The sequence below is a fragment of the Geospiza fortis genome, unplaced genomic scaffold (genome assembly GCF_000277835.1).
Source record: "Geospiza fortis unplaced genomic scaffold, GeoFor_1.0 scaffold98, whole genome shotgun sequence".
NCBI lineage: Eukaryota > Metazoa > Chordata > Aves > Passeriformes > Thraupidae > Geospiza > Geospiza fortis.
The window spans coordinates 6319588-6334280 of record NW_005054306.1 but is presented as its reverse complement, the minus strand read 5'-3'; the positions used below and the strand labels follow the sequence as shown (position 1 = coordinate 6334280).

Below are 14693 nucleotides of genomic sequence, written 5' to 3'. Positions count from 1 at the left end.
AATTTCATTCGCCATAACATAAAGTTGATAAAGGAATGAAAAATTTAATGGTTAATGAGTAATCAAGAAATATATACTGTTGATCCCTGAAGCTTCCAATATTCACATAAGCAATGTTTCAGGCTTCAAGTGTAACACTCTGTAAAATACACCTCTCCTGCCTCTTGGCTCAAAGATCTAAATCTCTTGTCTTCATACTGGGGCAGGAGGGGGTGTATTTTAAACTACAGACTTTTTACTAATCTGTTTTACAGTGTAGACTCTCTGGACAAGCAAGTCATCAGAAAAACACACAGAGGTGTGTGTTAAACTCAAAGTGATCTGACAAATGTAAGGGGCTGAGATGGAAAGGGCTCTGCTAAAAAGGCTTTACCACCAGAGAAATTGTGAAATGGAACAATGCTCTTATTACCAAGCAGGAGCAGGTTGATCATGGGTAATCACATGGTGAACAATAGAGAAGAGTATAATGCAATCAGAATGTCATAGATTTATAGGCCTTCAGGCCAGAAAGGATTTCTGTTACTTTGGGTTTATCTGTTGAGCATTATTTTGCACTGTACATCTGTTCTAGACCATATATAGTCAGAATACTTTACTGTTATATGCCATTACACATCATCCCTCTGCTGAGATTAGCATTTATATTTAACCAAAACACAGCTTGTTCTTGACTACACAATAATGAGAAGTCCTCTAGTCCTAAGATGAAGGAATTGTAAGAATCTGCACCTAATTTCACATTTGAATTTTCCTGATGTCTTCTTTTTAACCCTTGCTATGTCTTCTTGTAATAAAATAAAAGCCCATTCGAATGTATTAATTGTTCTTTCCATTCTTGTTTAATCGATTTTCAGTCGTCTTTAGAAAGGCTAAATGCAGTTTCTTGTTATATAGTGTCCTTCTCATTTCTCAAACAATTTTTTTCTGGACTTAAACTAATCTCTAGCTATTGCTACTAAAAGGCTTAAAATCAATGATGCCAGTGGCATCCTGGCCTGAATCAGCAATAGTGTGGCCAGGGAGACCAGGGCAGAGACCATTGTCCCTCTCTGTTCAGTGCTGGTGAGGCTACACCTCAAATCCTATGTCCAGAAAAAGAATTGTCCACAACAAAAGCAAAACACCATAATCACAAAACCAAAGTCAACAATTTGCACAGAATCCACCCCTTGTCTCTCCAGCACAATTACAACAACTGAAAATATCTGAGATCATTCCACTCTTTGCTCTCAAATACCATTGTCAATGTCTTGCCCATTACCTCTCCTTATTCCTTTTACAATCTGTTGATCAGTGTGACTGTATACAGAAAGCAGCAGTAATGTGATGCTTTCGTTCAAATAATTCTCTTATTTGTTCACTGGTTCACTTGTCTCTGCTTTGGAGACATCTGTGACATTTTACCAGCCACAGCCATAGCCATGAATGTGTGAATGAAAAAACAAAACGTAAGAACATCTCTGCCTCTGACTTTTGAGCTGTTGACCCATAGTTTTCAGAGAGGTGCAGGGATCAGTAGATAGGAAAACAGTCTAGAAACCAGCAGTTGCTATTTCTGGTTTTGGCTCTGCAGAATACTATCTTGATGCAGGTCCCTGAACATGTCATTTCACATTTCTGTTTTTATTTCCTCACTGAGACACTGAATTTTTCTATTAAAGTGGAAATCATTGCAGCAGGGATTTGCACTTTGTCCTATGTTGAGTGTGATGGATTTTCTAGAACCTATTGTCTGGGCTAGCTTGCTTCTCCAGCTGTCAGCAAGTGAAGCAGATATCTATCATCACCAATTAATTGTATCTGATAAAGTTCCTTATGCCTGTTGAAGCTGACGCATACATTTGTCATTATCACGTTGTAAAGCATCTCCCAAGCTTCTCTCTGCATGGAAACTGTCCAAGCACGATTTTTTTTTTTTTTTTCAGGAGGCTTTTCCAAAATAGTGTCTGGGTTGGTACTGTCAGTGGAGTTTTTCGTAACATTTTCATTTCTCTAATTTGTCATCTCTTTAACACATATGCAGTGTAAAAAGCTTTTCCCTCAGGGAAGTACCCCAGTTTCCCTGAAAACAAAAGAGATTTTTTTATTCCGTTTATTCAGTATGTGCCCTTAAACTAATATGTAAGTTTACTTCTGTATGGTGACAAAGCTGCTTGAAAACATCCAGAAACATATATTATTCATCTGTTAATATGAATAGGCGATTTTAATTTCTTGTGTTGCCAAATACTTAGTTTTTAAACTTTATTTCTTTATTACTCATAAAATTCTTCAGAAGATCATAGTTATATGCTTAATGCAGTCTCCTCATAAAAATTAATTTTCTATAAACTTTACTTAGAGGGCTAGGTTCTTCTAAAGTACAAGAGTACTTTGAAGCAATTTGGAAAGGTTTATTGAAAAGTTGCAAACAACGAGTCTTGTGGTGGGTTTCTCAAACGTTTAAGGGCCATTTACATTTAGGCAAATAGAATCTGGAAAATAACTAACCTTCCTCTCTGACTCATTTCCAGGCTATCAGTGTTTATCTTAGAATGTGAAGCTTCCTCAGATCCAGAACAAAATATTTTCAAAGACAAATTAATCAGAACTGATATATCTGTTTTAAGTAGGCTTAAGTTAGAGGTGATTCCTGGCAGAGCAGCACAACATAGAACATCTCAAAGGAAGAGATTCCAACATTTTGTTCTGGAGAATGGTTTTGACATTTAGAAAAACATTTTTCATTCAAAAAACAGATTATCAAGACCATATTTTCTTCAGGTCCTGATAAATTTACTCCCAAACTGGTATCTTACACAAAAGAAACCTCCGCTTGTTTCAATAAAGGCTTATGTTAACTAATTGTTTCATGACCAAGTCGTTTCTACTTACAGTAACCTGCTCTTTATTTTGTGTTTACTACTAACAGGTGAAAATGTGTATTTCATTAAAAACATACATATTCCACTACAAGTTAAACCCCCCTCAGTTATTTGAAACTCCATTTGGCATGTGTTTCCTGCCTCAAAGGGATGTACTGTAAATTCTTTGCCACTATTGTGACAGGCTTTATCCAGCTAATTTGTAACAAGTATGTTTGGTTTCTTTTAGAGGCAGTTTTTAATTTGCTTATTCAGTCGCTGAAACATAATCTTAGGCAGAACACTCATAAAGGCACTTTTATTTTTTTTTCATTTGGCATCCAGTCTTATGAGGTACAATATAAGATCTACAGGGCTGTGGGGGATTGATGCACTGTCTGCTACTTGTGCTATTTAAAGATATAAACTAAGTAAAACTGAAGGTTACATATGCTCTGTAAAACATGCAGGAAATACTTATTGATCTTTTTCTGGTTTGTTAACATTATTGTCACTGTTATTTGCTTTTACAGTGTAGAAAAAGATTTGCAGCTATTCAGCTAATGGAAAACTTCCTTCTTGATCAATTTATTGAAAGTTGTCATATCTGAAAAACATGTTGCTTGGTTTCAGTTTATTGGGAGAAGTTTATAGCATGATTAAATTGAGAAATTCCTTGTAGGCAAACTTTGATGGTGGGAACAAATCAGACTGTCAAATTCTATGGTGTGAAGAAATCCTGTATAATGATCCATAGAGGGTCCATGATTTGGTAGACCCTAAGTGAGCAAGTAGTTCATCCTTTTTAGGATCAACTTGTCAAATCTTGGCACTGATGCTAAATCATAATTCACGCTGATGCATTTGCTTCTGGAGGCAGAATGCTTCACACCATGCAGCTGTAGATTTTAGGTTGATTTTTATGACAATGCATATATCTTGAAACAAGTAAGCAAATGGGGCAAAATTTTAAATAAATATCAAAGTGAGTCCAAACCCTATAAAGACGACCTTATAAATTATTTTTTTTAAATCTAGAATTGGTGAAATGTTTGAGTAAATCTTTAAAGATTGTGCTGTTCTAAACAAGAAAAGGATGTAGAGTAAGCATCAGAGATGTTTTGGGTTTTCTCCCTGTCACAATTTCTGCTTTATCCAGACCAGGTGTGATCATTCACTCTTTGTGCAGGCCCCCACTTTCCTCTGACAGTGAGTAAAGAAAATGAGTGTAGCTTGTACCTGTTGAGGAGCTGTATTATTGGTTGCTTGCCATTTATTGATGGAAATCCAAATACTTTGACCACTCCTCCTAATGACATCCTATGAAGTCTCACCAAATTGGGCAATATGGGATTGCCGAGGGAAGTATGAGGAAATGGAAGTGAGGAGTACCTGATCCTTGCAATGTAATCTTTGCTCTCCCAAGTAGCAATGTCAAATGGCTCTTTTTTCATAAAGTCTATGTTGGGAGCATTTCTGAATCATTCCTCTTGTATTGATGTGAGGATAAGATATCACACATCATTCCTATGTTTTGGAAAATAGGCTGGGACATTTTTCAGGAGGTGGTATTCAAGGTAGGTGCTGGGTGAACAGGCTGATTTTCTAGTGTTTTTTGTAGAACAGATAGTTGGTTGGAATTTTATTGCTGAGCCATTTAACATCCTCCAAGAGTTTCACTTAATTTAAACATCCATGTTTGGAACACAATCAAACTCCCAAATGAACCTTATAGATTACCTAACTGAGTAAGATGAGTTTGTTTTTAAACATGGCATAGAGCAGAATAAGTTGGATAATTAGATATTTTCCTCTCCAATCTTAACTGTAATATTTTCTTAATTAAAGTATTTTGATTTGGGAGGAAGGAGACCTGTGAGTAGTTAAATAATTTCACATTTGCATGTACAAGATTTTGAAGGAGATATTATTCACCAACTTCCTCAAACATCTGACAAAATCTGATCACTACTGGATCATTCATCTAGAAAGCTTTGATTCTTTATTTATTCATGTTTTCCTAATCAATCCCCTATTCAGGACATATGACCTTTAATCCTGCATTTGCCATGACTAGCTTCCTGTGCCATTTCTGACTGCTTCTTTGACATAGTCGCTGCCTTGGTTCACTATATATATGAATAGAACGAGAGATGTTATGATCTTATGTAACACTCAAAAAGTTGGCATCATTTGCTGTTAAGACACTTTGGTATTTAAGGGATTGTAAAATTAATGTTACATCTGTGCATACATTGGTATTTCTGATAGGGTTGCTATTGCATGCTCATTATAAATAGCTATTTGTTTTTGTATGTATATAAAATGCACGCATCATCTCTGCATATGCTAAACTGATTTCAGTGCTTTCAGGCTTTAATTGGTGAAGCTGAAAATATAGTGCAACAAATTTTTATTGCAGCACTAGTTTTCTCTCAGAAATTTTATGTTCATTACCTAGACACTCTCACCTCAGTTTCTGATCCTTTCATTAACCAGTTGTGTATTTAAAATGTATCCCTTAGCATTCTAGCCTCACTTCTTTTTTTTCCTGTTTGGGGGAGTCCTGGGGGTGGTTGATTTTAGCCTTTATATTTCTGGTGGCTGGGACACATATGTTCTCTGTCCCTACATAACTGGCATGTTTCACTCATTAAATGTTTGTTTCAGCTGCACTGTCTGTTTTCTGTGGGAACTGTGAAGATTTGAGATGTTAATGTACTTTCAAAGACAGAAAACAATATCAGTTACTCCCTTAAGATTGCTGGTAGAAAGCCCTTTAATAACCTTGGTTTTGTTATATGCTGTTGTTTCAGGTTCAATGGATCCAAAAGACTTTCTGAGGGAAGCACAAATAATGAAGAACTTGAGACATCCAAAGCTTATACAGCTTTATGCTGTCTGCACTTTGGAGGACCCAATTTATATTATTACCGAGCTGATGAGATATGGAAGTCTTCTAGAATACCTTAAAAGTAAGCAAATCACTCTAAACTCATTTTAAGGGTGCTGCAGTTTAGTAAATACACTAACATAAAAGATAGAAGTACAACACCCTGGTTTAATGTAAAAGCTGCATTATTTGTCATGTGTGGGGGTGAGAAAAGCAGAAAGGTTTATGAATTTTTGACAACCAAAATATTTGAAAAGTAGGAAAGAATCACATCCACAGTCTGATTCTTGCCTTATAATGGCTCATATTTTTTCATCCAGTTCTAGGAGTAGATGGGAACATACACAAAGGAATAAAAATATAAGTATCCAGAAGGATAGGTCATCATGTTTGACATGAAATAGAAGCACTTCCACAAAATGTACTTAACAGCTTTGAAAACTATTACTAGTCAGGGATAGCTTTTCACTACAAATTTGTCCCTTGCCTATCTCATCAGGGCTTTTATCTCAGTAGCACTTCAAAATGTTCTTTTGAAGGCAAATAATAATTAAAAATAAAATTGTACAGCCTGGAACAGACTAGCATAATGATTGCACTTTTAAGCTCACTCCTGTTACTGGGAAATTCTTGATTCTAGTGTTGCTATCCATTTTCAGTTTAGCAGATGTCTGTCTTTAAAGCTGTAATGATTTCTTGAAGACAAAATGTTTGCCACGGTTGTCATGCTGAATTTCTTCTCTGTTTACAGCCCATAAAGCAGAGCCCTGTGTAATACCACAGGCAGCATTTACCATGACACATGCCTTCCCCCATCTTCTCTGTGGAACCATTTTTAAATGAGGGTCTGTCCACGCACAATTACAGTTAAAGAAATCTCTGACACAGAGACAGACCTACCAGGAACTGCCCAGGGTGGGTCTGCCACGACCTTGGGCCAGATCATCCACAGTTTTGTAGGCATTTGCTGGCCAGAGGTAGCAAGGCACAAATTTCCTTCAAATCCTCATCTTTGGTGTTGGTGCCTTTGTGTGCAGATTGCAGCTTATCTGATTGAAAGAGCCTGGCACATCAGGAAATGATTACTGTGCATGGAAACATTTATTGCACTGGAGAATAGCTCTGAGAAAGCCAGGATGAGTCACAGCTATTGCAGAGGTGAAATTTGGCCTGTTAGTGTGCATAGAGTAAACATGTCCAGAGAACATCAGCTCTGCAGCCTGTGTGTGGATCAGCTGCCAGCATATGCACAGCACCCTGCTCCTTGCCTAAGTGCCCACTCCTGTCGGTCTTCACCAGAGGCTGTGGAAAGTCAGCTGGTTTCCAGGCAGCCATCAAGATATCCATAAAATTGTCCAGTTGAAACCCAGTCTAGTGGTATCCCTCCTGGTCTGATGACGGATGCACAGGGAGGAGCACAGAACTAAGAGGTGGAGGCAGAGATCCAAGGGTTTTGATAGGTATTGTGGTCAGAGAAAAGTCATTGCTGCCAGTGAGACTAAAAAGGAAAGATATTTGAAGCTCGTGTAGAGCTCTGTGACTGGAAGTGATCTATATCAGCTGGAGTGCACACCTCCTGGTAAGTTTTCTTGAGATTCAGCCTCTGCAGGAAACAGGAAAATATTTCCAGAAAGCTTCTGTCTCTGTGAGCACTATGGGTAAATAAAGCAAACTAGAGTGGAGAAAACTCCAGAGATATTCTTTTTTCCTATTCCCCTCCTAGAACTGTATGGTATGCTTTTCCAGCTTTAGAAGTCCCTAATATTTTATTCACAGTTACTATCACATTTCCCCATAATGACAGCTACTTAATAATGATGGACATGGGAATTCCCTGTGCACACTGTAAATGTACTTTGGGAGAGTTCTTGATGAGCACTGCTATGCAGAGTTATTGAGCTGCCCTCAGTATGAGAAAAATGCACCTGAAAACTTTTCTTTGTTATTGGAAATGAATGAAATTGTCATAAATGTATGAGTGCTTTTATCAATTCTGATGGGCCTGGGGCTTGTTCTGGCAGGTATGCAGTCTTGAAATTCAGTGAATTATTGTGGAGGCAATGCCCTTACTGGAGAAAGTGCTGCTTATTTATTTTTCTCTTTTTTTATTGTCAGATATCTGTCAATGAGAATATTTTCCTGTCTTTTCTATATGACCGATTATGATAGATTGCTTAGAACAGGGTGCAGATCCCAAGACTTCTTTAATATTTTCTCTAATAAATTTTTCATATGAGGTTGAGGGTTTTGTCAAAAAATATTAGTAAAAAAGGACATGGAGGCGCTACATTTTCTTGATCAATTTATAAATGATCCATGGGATTATTTATAAATTTATAAATTCCGCAGTAGTGCCTGATTTTGAGTGTGAAAGTTATATAAACATATCTATATCTATAGCTAGCTAGTTAGATGTAAGCTTAGAGTAGCCTTCCACTACCTAATGGGAGCCTATAAGAGAGCTGGAGAGGGAATTTTTACGGGACAAGGGGAATGGCTTTAAATGGAAACATGGTAGGTTTACACTAGGTAAGGTGGGATGAAAAAGTTCCATTAAATAAAATGCCAGAACTGGAGAAGGCTATTTAAAACAATACTAAGACATGCTATCACTGTAAATCAATTAAAAATAAGTGAGAGAAAACTGCCAGCTACAAAAATTTTATTCCTCTAACACAGAGGCAGTAAGTAAAAGTCACCAAGCTGATGACAAAGAACTGCCGATAAGCCTAGCAGCAAGAATTCAGCTTTTTGATATTAAGGTTCTGAAACAAAGTTGAAATTGTTTTGAGTGTTAGATGCTACAGAGATAGAAAGCCATGTTTCAGTGCTGCAGCATTTGGGATTGTATGAAGTGGTTCTTGAATGTAATACTGATTTGGTTTACAATGTTATACTCCGATGAATTTTTTTTTTTTTGTTACCCATCTTACAATTTTTGGCTGCAGTTTTTCATGGCCTGAGGCTTTCCTTAATTTTTAGAGGCAAGTTGCTCAGCTCAAAGTTCTTCTACTACATTGTTTGAACAATGACCTTCGATTGCCAAATCTCAATTTCTGGAATTTGATGGTGGGAATGACATGCACATTGCTTCAAAAAGTTCTACTGGAGAAGGAGGCAGCTTAAAAGCATCTCCAGGAGTCCTACTCCTGAGTAGCGACAACAGAGATAACAGCGTGAAGCAGTCAAGTGGACTGGAAAGTGAAAATGAGTTATACTTGACAGCAGACGGTATTTTTCCTAGTCAGAATCATTGGAGAACAGGGAACAAGGATAATTTTGTGCTTTTCCATCTTTAGTCAGCTCTAGCTACAAGCACTGGGTACGGACATTAACTCTTACTATTTGGAACAGTTTTATGAACCCTAAACGTCGGAAAGGTGCATAATATGTCACTATCTGTAGATAAAAGATTTCCTCTTTGGACTGCATCAGCAGCTCCTTCCTGGCCTAGATTAATTCCTGCATGTAGTATCTACTGTTTTAGAGAAGATGGGACAAGCATTGTTACTCAGTTACTGGGAAATAAGTAATGTCATTCAGTAATCTCTGTCATTTGGCTGGGCTGTTACTTTATTGTATTGCATGATTTGGTTTATTTGTGTTGGCTTTTTTGAACCAGGCTGGTTTTCAGTTATTTATGTCTGAAATCAGCATCTTGTTGTTGTTCTTACATTGTTCTTGTAATCTCCTTTTTAAACAGAAGATGGAGGCTCTCAAATCTCCCTGACACATCAAATAGACATGGCTGCTCAGGTAGCTTCTGGGATGGCATACCTTGAATCTCAGAACTATATCCATCGGGATCTGGCAGCCAGGAATGTTCTTGTTGGTGAGCACAATGTTTACAAAGTGGCAGACTTTGGACTTGCAAGAGTTTTTAAGGTAGGTTGTGAGAGGCTTAATTGTCCCTGCTTCTAACTCTGGAGAGCAAGGTGGAAGAGGCCAGCTAAAGAATGAATTGTAGCCCCAAATTGATGGGTTAAGATAAAGGCAAGCCCAGGGAGAGAAGGACCTATAACATGTTCTCTTGTATCTTCTACCTGCATTATCCCATGCAAGGTCAGAAGTTGTCCTGTGCCTTTGCGTCAGTCTGAAGAATCTCGGTGTCTGCTTCCCACCCAGCCACCCAGGAAGGATTCTGGCAATACCCAGCTTTATCCACAGTGTTTGCAACATGGAGAGGAATGATGGAAAGATTGTACACCTGGGCCTGTAAGGGAAGGCATATAAAAATGTATTGACGTGTATTCTCTCCTTGTTCTCTTCCCCACTGCCTCCATGGTGCTTGTGATCACAGGTAGTAATCATAAAAGGACCTTATTCCTCTCCACAGCTAACAGCAACATTTGTAAAGTGAGAACTCAGAGCTTTAAGTCTGATGCAAATTCTTTGCCACTGCACTGTTTTGGTTTTTTTCTCTAGTCCTTGAACGCAGAGAATGCCAAGGGTCACCAGCCAAAGTATCCCTTTGGAAGAGCTGTGGTTTAGAAATGAGATTTTCTACCTCTCAAAATTATTTAATCAATATTGGAAAGATTTATTTTGCTATATTTTATGGATTTCAATATGAAATCCATAATTTCTGAGGCTATGCTTGGATTTTATTATTTATTTATGTTCTTGCACTGAGAAGGAAAAACAGAGAAAAAAGTCTTCTACTTCTCATTTTGTTTTTCCATTCAAAAACAATGAATTGAAGAAATTGAAGTTTATAACAGAAGTGGATTTATTACATACTGAAGTATAGAATAATGGCTTAACAAAGGCATCAAGGGACTTTGAAAATTCTTTTAATTTAATTTGATTGTTCTAAATATGCATAAGTTAATATTATGAGTTCTTTAACATAAAAAATATATCTTTTTAAATGAACAATGTTCATAATGCATATATTTCTTGTTTCCAAAGATTAGTGTTATGGTCAAGATGCCAGCTGTATAAGTATAGAGATATAAATCTATAACAACCAGTATTTTCAAAACCATTGAGCATTGCAGCCAGGAAATATACATTCTGTATTTAAACAATCAAAAAAGCAAAATCTGGTACATGTACATCTGGATTTGCAAGTGAAAAACTTGACTGAGGCTTTAGGTGTGACTTGTATATACTAAATTATGCGTGGGAGAGAGAGAGAGAAGAAATGTTCACAAAATTTAGATGTCCTTGCAATAAACCTTTAAGGACATGATTCTACAAACTGGCAACTCAACAATTTTTTTGCTTCTTTCACCTACACTTTACATTAATTAGCTCAGGGGAAACTAATATGTTAATTTGAATCAGTCAGAGTTTATTCTTTCTTCCCTAAAACCTGCTTAAGCCACTGTTTTCAAAGTCAATGACCCTTCAACATCACAATAAATCACAGAGGAAATCTTCTGAAGTCCATTAGCTCTTGCTCTTGCCTTCTCTCTTTACTGTAGACCAGACGCGGAGACATTTGGTCTGTAGTGTCAGCAGGATGCTTACACTGCCACTCCTGACAGACTTTTGAAATCTTGCATGCCAGGTCCAGAATTCACAGCAGCAAGTCATAATTAATCAGGAGCCACTCCAATGCTGTGTGCTTGCTTGAAATGATAAATGCTTTAGAAAAGCCTCAGATGAAGCCTCTGCACTTTTCAACTGCAAAGCTGAATCCCATGGTAGACTTCAGAAAATGGGTACTTACCTGAAAAACAAGAGTTTCATTAAAAGATAAGATTAAGCACATGCTGAGCTTAGTCAGATGCTTAAGTGGTTTGCTGAAGCAGGTCTGAAACCAGGCTTGTTTTGTTTTACCCACGATAGGTAGAAAATGAAAAAATATATGAAGCTAGGACTGAAACAAAACTCCCAGTGAAATGGACAGCCCCAGAGGCAATCCGCTACAACAGATTCAGCATTAAATCAGATGTCTGGTCCTTTGGGATACTTCTGTTTGAAATAATCACCTATGGGCAGATGCCTTATCATGGTAAGTACTTTTACCTAAAGAAATGATGTCTAATTTTTTTCTTGATTTCAGAATAACACAAAAAAAGAACACTGAATGCCTGTACTATGGGCATGTTAAAGGTTTAAAATTTTAAAGAGAGGAAGAAGGTTGTTCAGATGAGGTCCATTTAGTGGGGCAGGCCTTCTGGCTTCCATGGTTCTCCTGGCAGCTTTGCAAAGGCTGTGGTTAGCACACGTTCAAGCTTCCTCTTGATGGAATCAATCTGCACTGCAGAGGCACCTAAGCCAGCTGGCTATTTTCCTCCATCATCAGATCAAAGATGCCAATTCTTGGAATGTGAAAAAGGGAAGAAATAAAGGAAGGGTTTTTTGTTTCCCAACCTGTCCTTTTTGAATTTTTTTTTTAGTATATCTCATGGAAGAATAGATTATGTGTGAAGTGCTGAACAAGCACTTCAGAAATAAGGTGTCTGAAAAATAAATCAGGGTGCTTTTACCCCCCTCTCTCATGTATGATTGTTGCAGTGAAAAGTCTTCATAAAGGAAAGGATCACAAGAATTAAATAATTAAAATGTCACCAATCTCAAAAGTAGATATAGTAGTCTGAGAGCAGCCATTATTTCTAGTACTGTGAGAAATGCTCAAGGAACTGTGGCTCCAATAACACAAAATATCAGTGAGATGATTGACTGTCACTCATTTTGCGCTGGTGAGTAGAACACAAGGGAAGAACTAAAGTAAAAATAAGTTATGTTGTCTGTACAGGCCTGAGGGGTAGTGCATTTGCCATAAACTACATTTCACAGGGTCCCAAACTGATATTTTCTGTAAAAGGGAAAATTGATTTTGCTTTTTGATTCCCACCCTCACCTCATGTGAAATTGTTCTGAAGAAAAAAAAACAAAGCAAAATATCCTGAAGTCTTATATAAACTATAGTTGTGTACATATGGACGCACACACACATAAATAAATCATTTTAGTATAAAAAATATGTAACACTGTAGCTCTGGATATTGTCTGAAAACTCTTTCAGTATTACCCCTTTGCAAAGGCATCTGTATCTTAAAAGTAGAAAATGTCATTTTACTATTTGTTTACTTGGTATTACTTTCAGGAGTTTTTTCTCAGTAATCATTTAGAAGAGTTTATGTTGATTTGTGGTGGCAGTGGATAATGTGCAGAGGAAGCACCATCAGAGATCTAGGGAAAAGAAATTAACACAATTCAAGATTTAATTTAAAGAGTATAAAATTGGAAGAGAACAGGACAATAGTCTTAGTATATAAAGGTATAGCAAAGATAGGGAAATGAATGGTTTCTTCTCCATGACTGGTGGTGATGGAGTAGGAGGGATACCATTGCCCAGCTGCCCTTGAGGAAACAGGGCTGACTTTAGGAAAAAGTTTCTAAATGTGAGGAAAATTCAGATCAGGTTTTCTTAGGAGATTTCATAGTCACTGAGACTAGAGGAATTTAGAAACTATTTAAGCTAAATAGATGTCTGAAAATTTTTGACAAACCCAAATGGTGGAAGAAAAGCCTCACATGCAGACAAACTTATTTGTGATGCCTTGCAGCTGGCACAGTCAGGGTGAGGTGGTGGGGAAATGTTGGAGTTGGTTTTTAATTGCTGGTAAACAGTAAGAGATGAGGCTCTGTCCCTGGAATCATTCAAGGCCAGGCAGGAAGGGCTTTGAGTAACCTGGTCTTGTGGAAGGTGCCCCTGCTCAGGGCAGGGGCTTTGAACCCGATGATCTTTAGGGTCCTTTCCAACCCAAACCATTCTGTGGTGATTCTGTGCTGAAGAGAGAGGAACACGCAGCACCCAGAAGCAGATCCTGAGTAGCCTGGTGAACTCCTTTTGGCTTGCAGGTATGCCGGGACACCAGGTGATCCAGCTGCTGGACAATGGGTACAGACTTCCTCAGCCGGAGACGTGCCCAGCACCACTCTACAGGATGATGGAGAAGTGCTGGAATGCAGAGCCCGATGAGCGGCCCACCTTTGAGTCCCTCAGTGACCAGCTGGAGAACTACTTCAACAACGAGCTCTATTCCTTTGCCTAGGCCCAGGCCATGAGACATGAACCTTCAGGATGATCCTGAAGGACATGTCCTAGCCAACATGGCTAACAGAGGCTGTGCAGTCAGCCTAACCCCAGGTGTGGGGTTATTTGGGGGTGCTGAAGAATCCTGGTATGCTTCATCCCCTCCCAGATCTTCAAAGACTCTTAAATTTTTTGCTGCTGGCAAATGTTTTGCAAGACAAAGCATCAGGAAGCTGGAGAGTGGATTTTTCTAAAAATTAGTCTTCTATTTATTTTAAAACAACATGTTGAAAGAACAAACAATTGAAATTAGTCTAGCTAAGTAACTATTGTAGCTTTTTGTAATTTCTTTATTGGAATAATTATTTACTGTTAGACTTTTCATTCCTATCAGTTTGTTCTCGGGAAGGAATGTAATGGCTCTACACAGCAGGATCTGTGCTCCCAGAGTCCTTTCACTGTAAAACATAATAAAAGTAATCCTGTGGCTGATGGCTCTGATTTGTCAGAATCCAAATTAATTGCCTTGCTTAGAATTGAAGTACATGTGCTTTTGCTATATCTGAAAATAATGGGAGATATTCATGGGAGAGAAGGAATTATTTTGCTTTGTAGATGCACAGGCTGATCTTTTTATATTTTGTCTACTGTACTCCTTTTACAAGAATAAACAAAATTATTATTTTGAATTATTATTAGAAGTTGTTTGTTCTTAAGATTGTTAAATATCTATGAGTTATTGTCCATTGAACTGTGAGGGTTTATTTTATGGCTCTTAATTTTAAGGATATTGGAGGAAAGGATATTTTAACACGAACTCAAGACTGTCTCAGAGTTTTAGAGTGACAGTCTTTTCAATCCTGCTTCCCCAAATCACAAACCCTCTCCAACAGGGCAGGTCTAGGTATTTTGCAGGGTAATTAGCAATCTTTTCTTCTACTTTCTTTAGGTTCAACTTTAA

The 14693-nt window shown here is 37.7% G+C and overlaps 1 protein-coding gene across 1 annotated transcript in view; it reads left to right on the top strand.

The window, feature by feature from the left end:
• The window catches only part of FRK (fyn related Src family tyrosine kinase), a 46014-nt gene extending 31640 nt beyond the window's left edge, over positions 1–14374 (top strand). The window contains exons 5-8 of the mRNA XM_005418436.2: positions 5663–5821; positions 9443–9624; positions 11536–11701; positions 13558–14374. Of these exons, the coding sequence (XP_005418493.1) occupies positions 5663–5821; positions 9443–9624; positions 11536–11701; positions 13558–13751 (701 nt within the window). The 3' untranslated portion in view covers positions 13752–14374. The remainder of the gene's footprint in view (positions 1–5662; positions 5822–9442; positions 9625–11535; positions 11702–13557) is intronic.
• Positions 14375–14693: the final 319 nt, after the last annotated feature.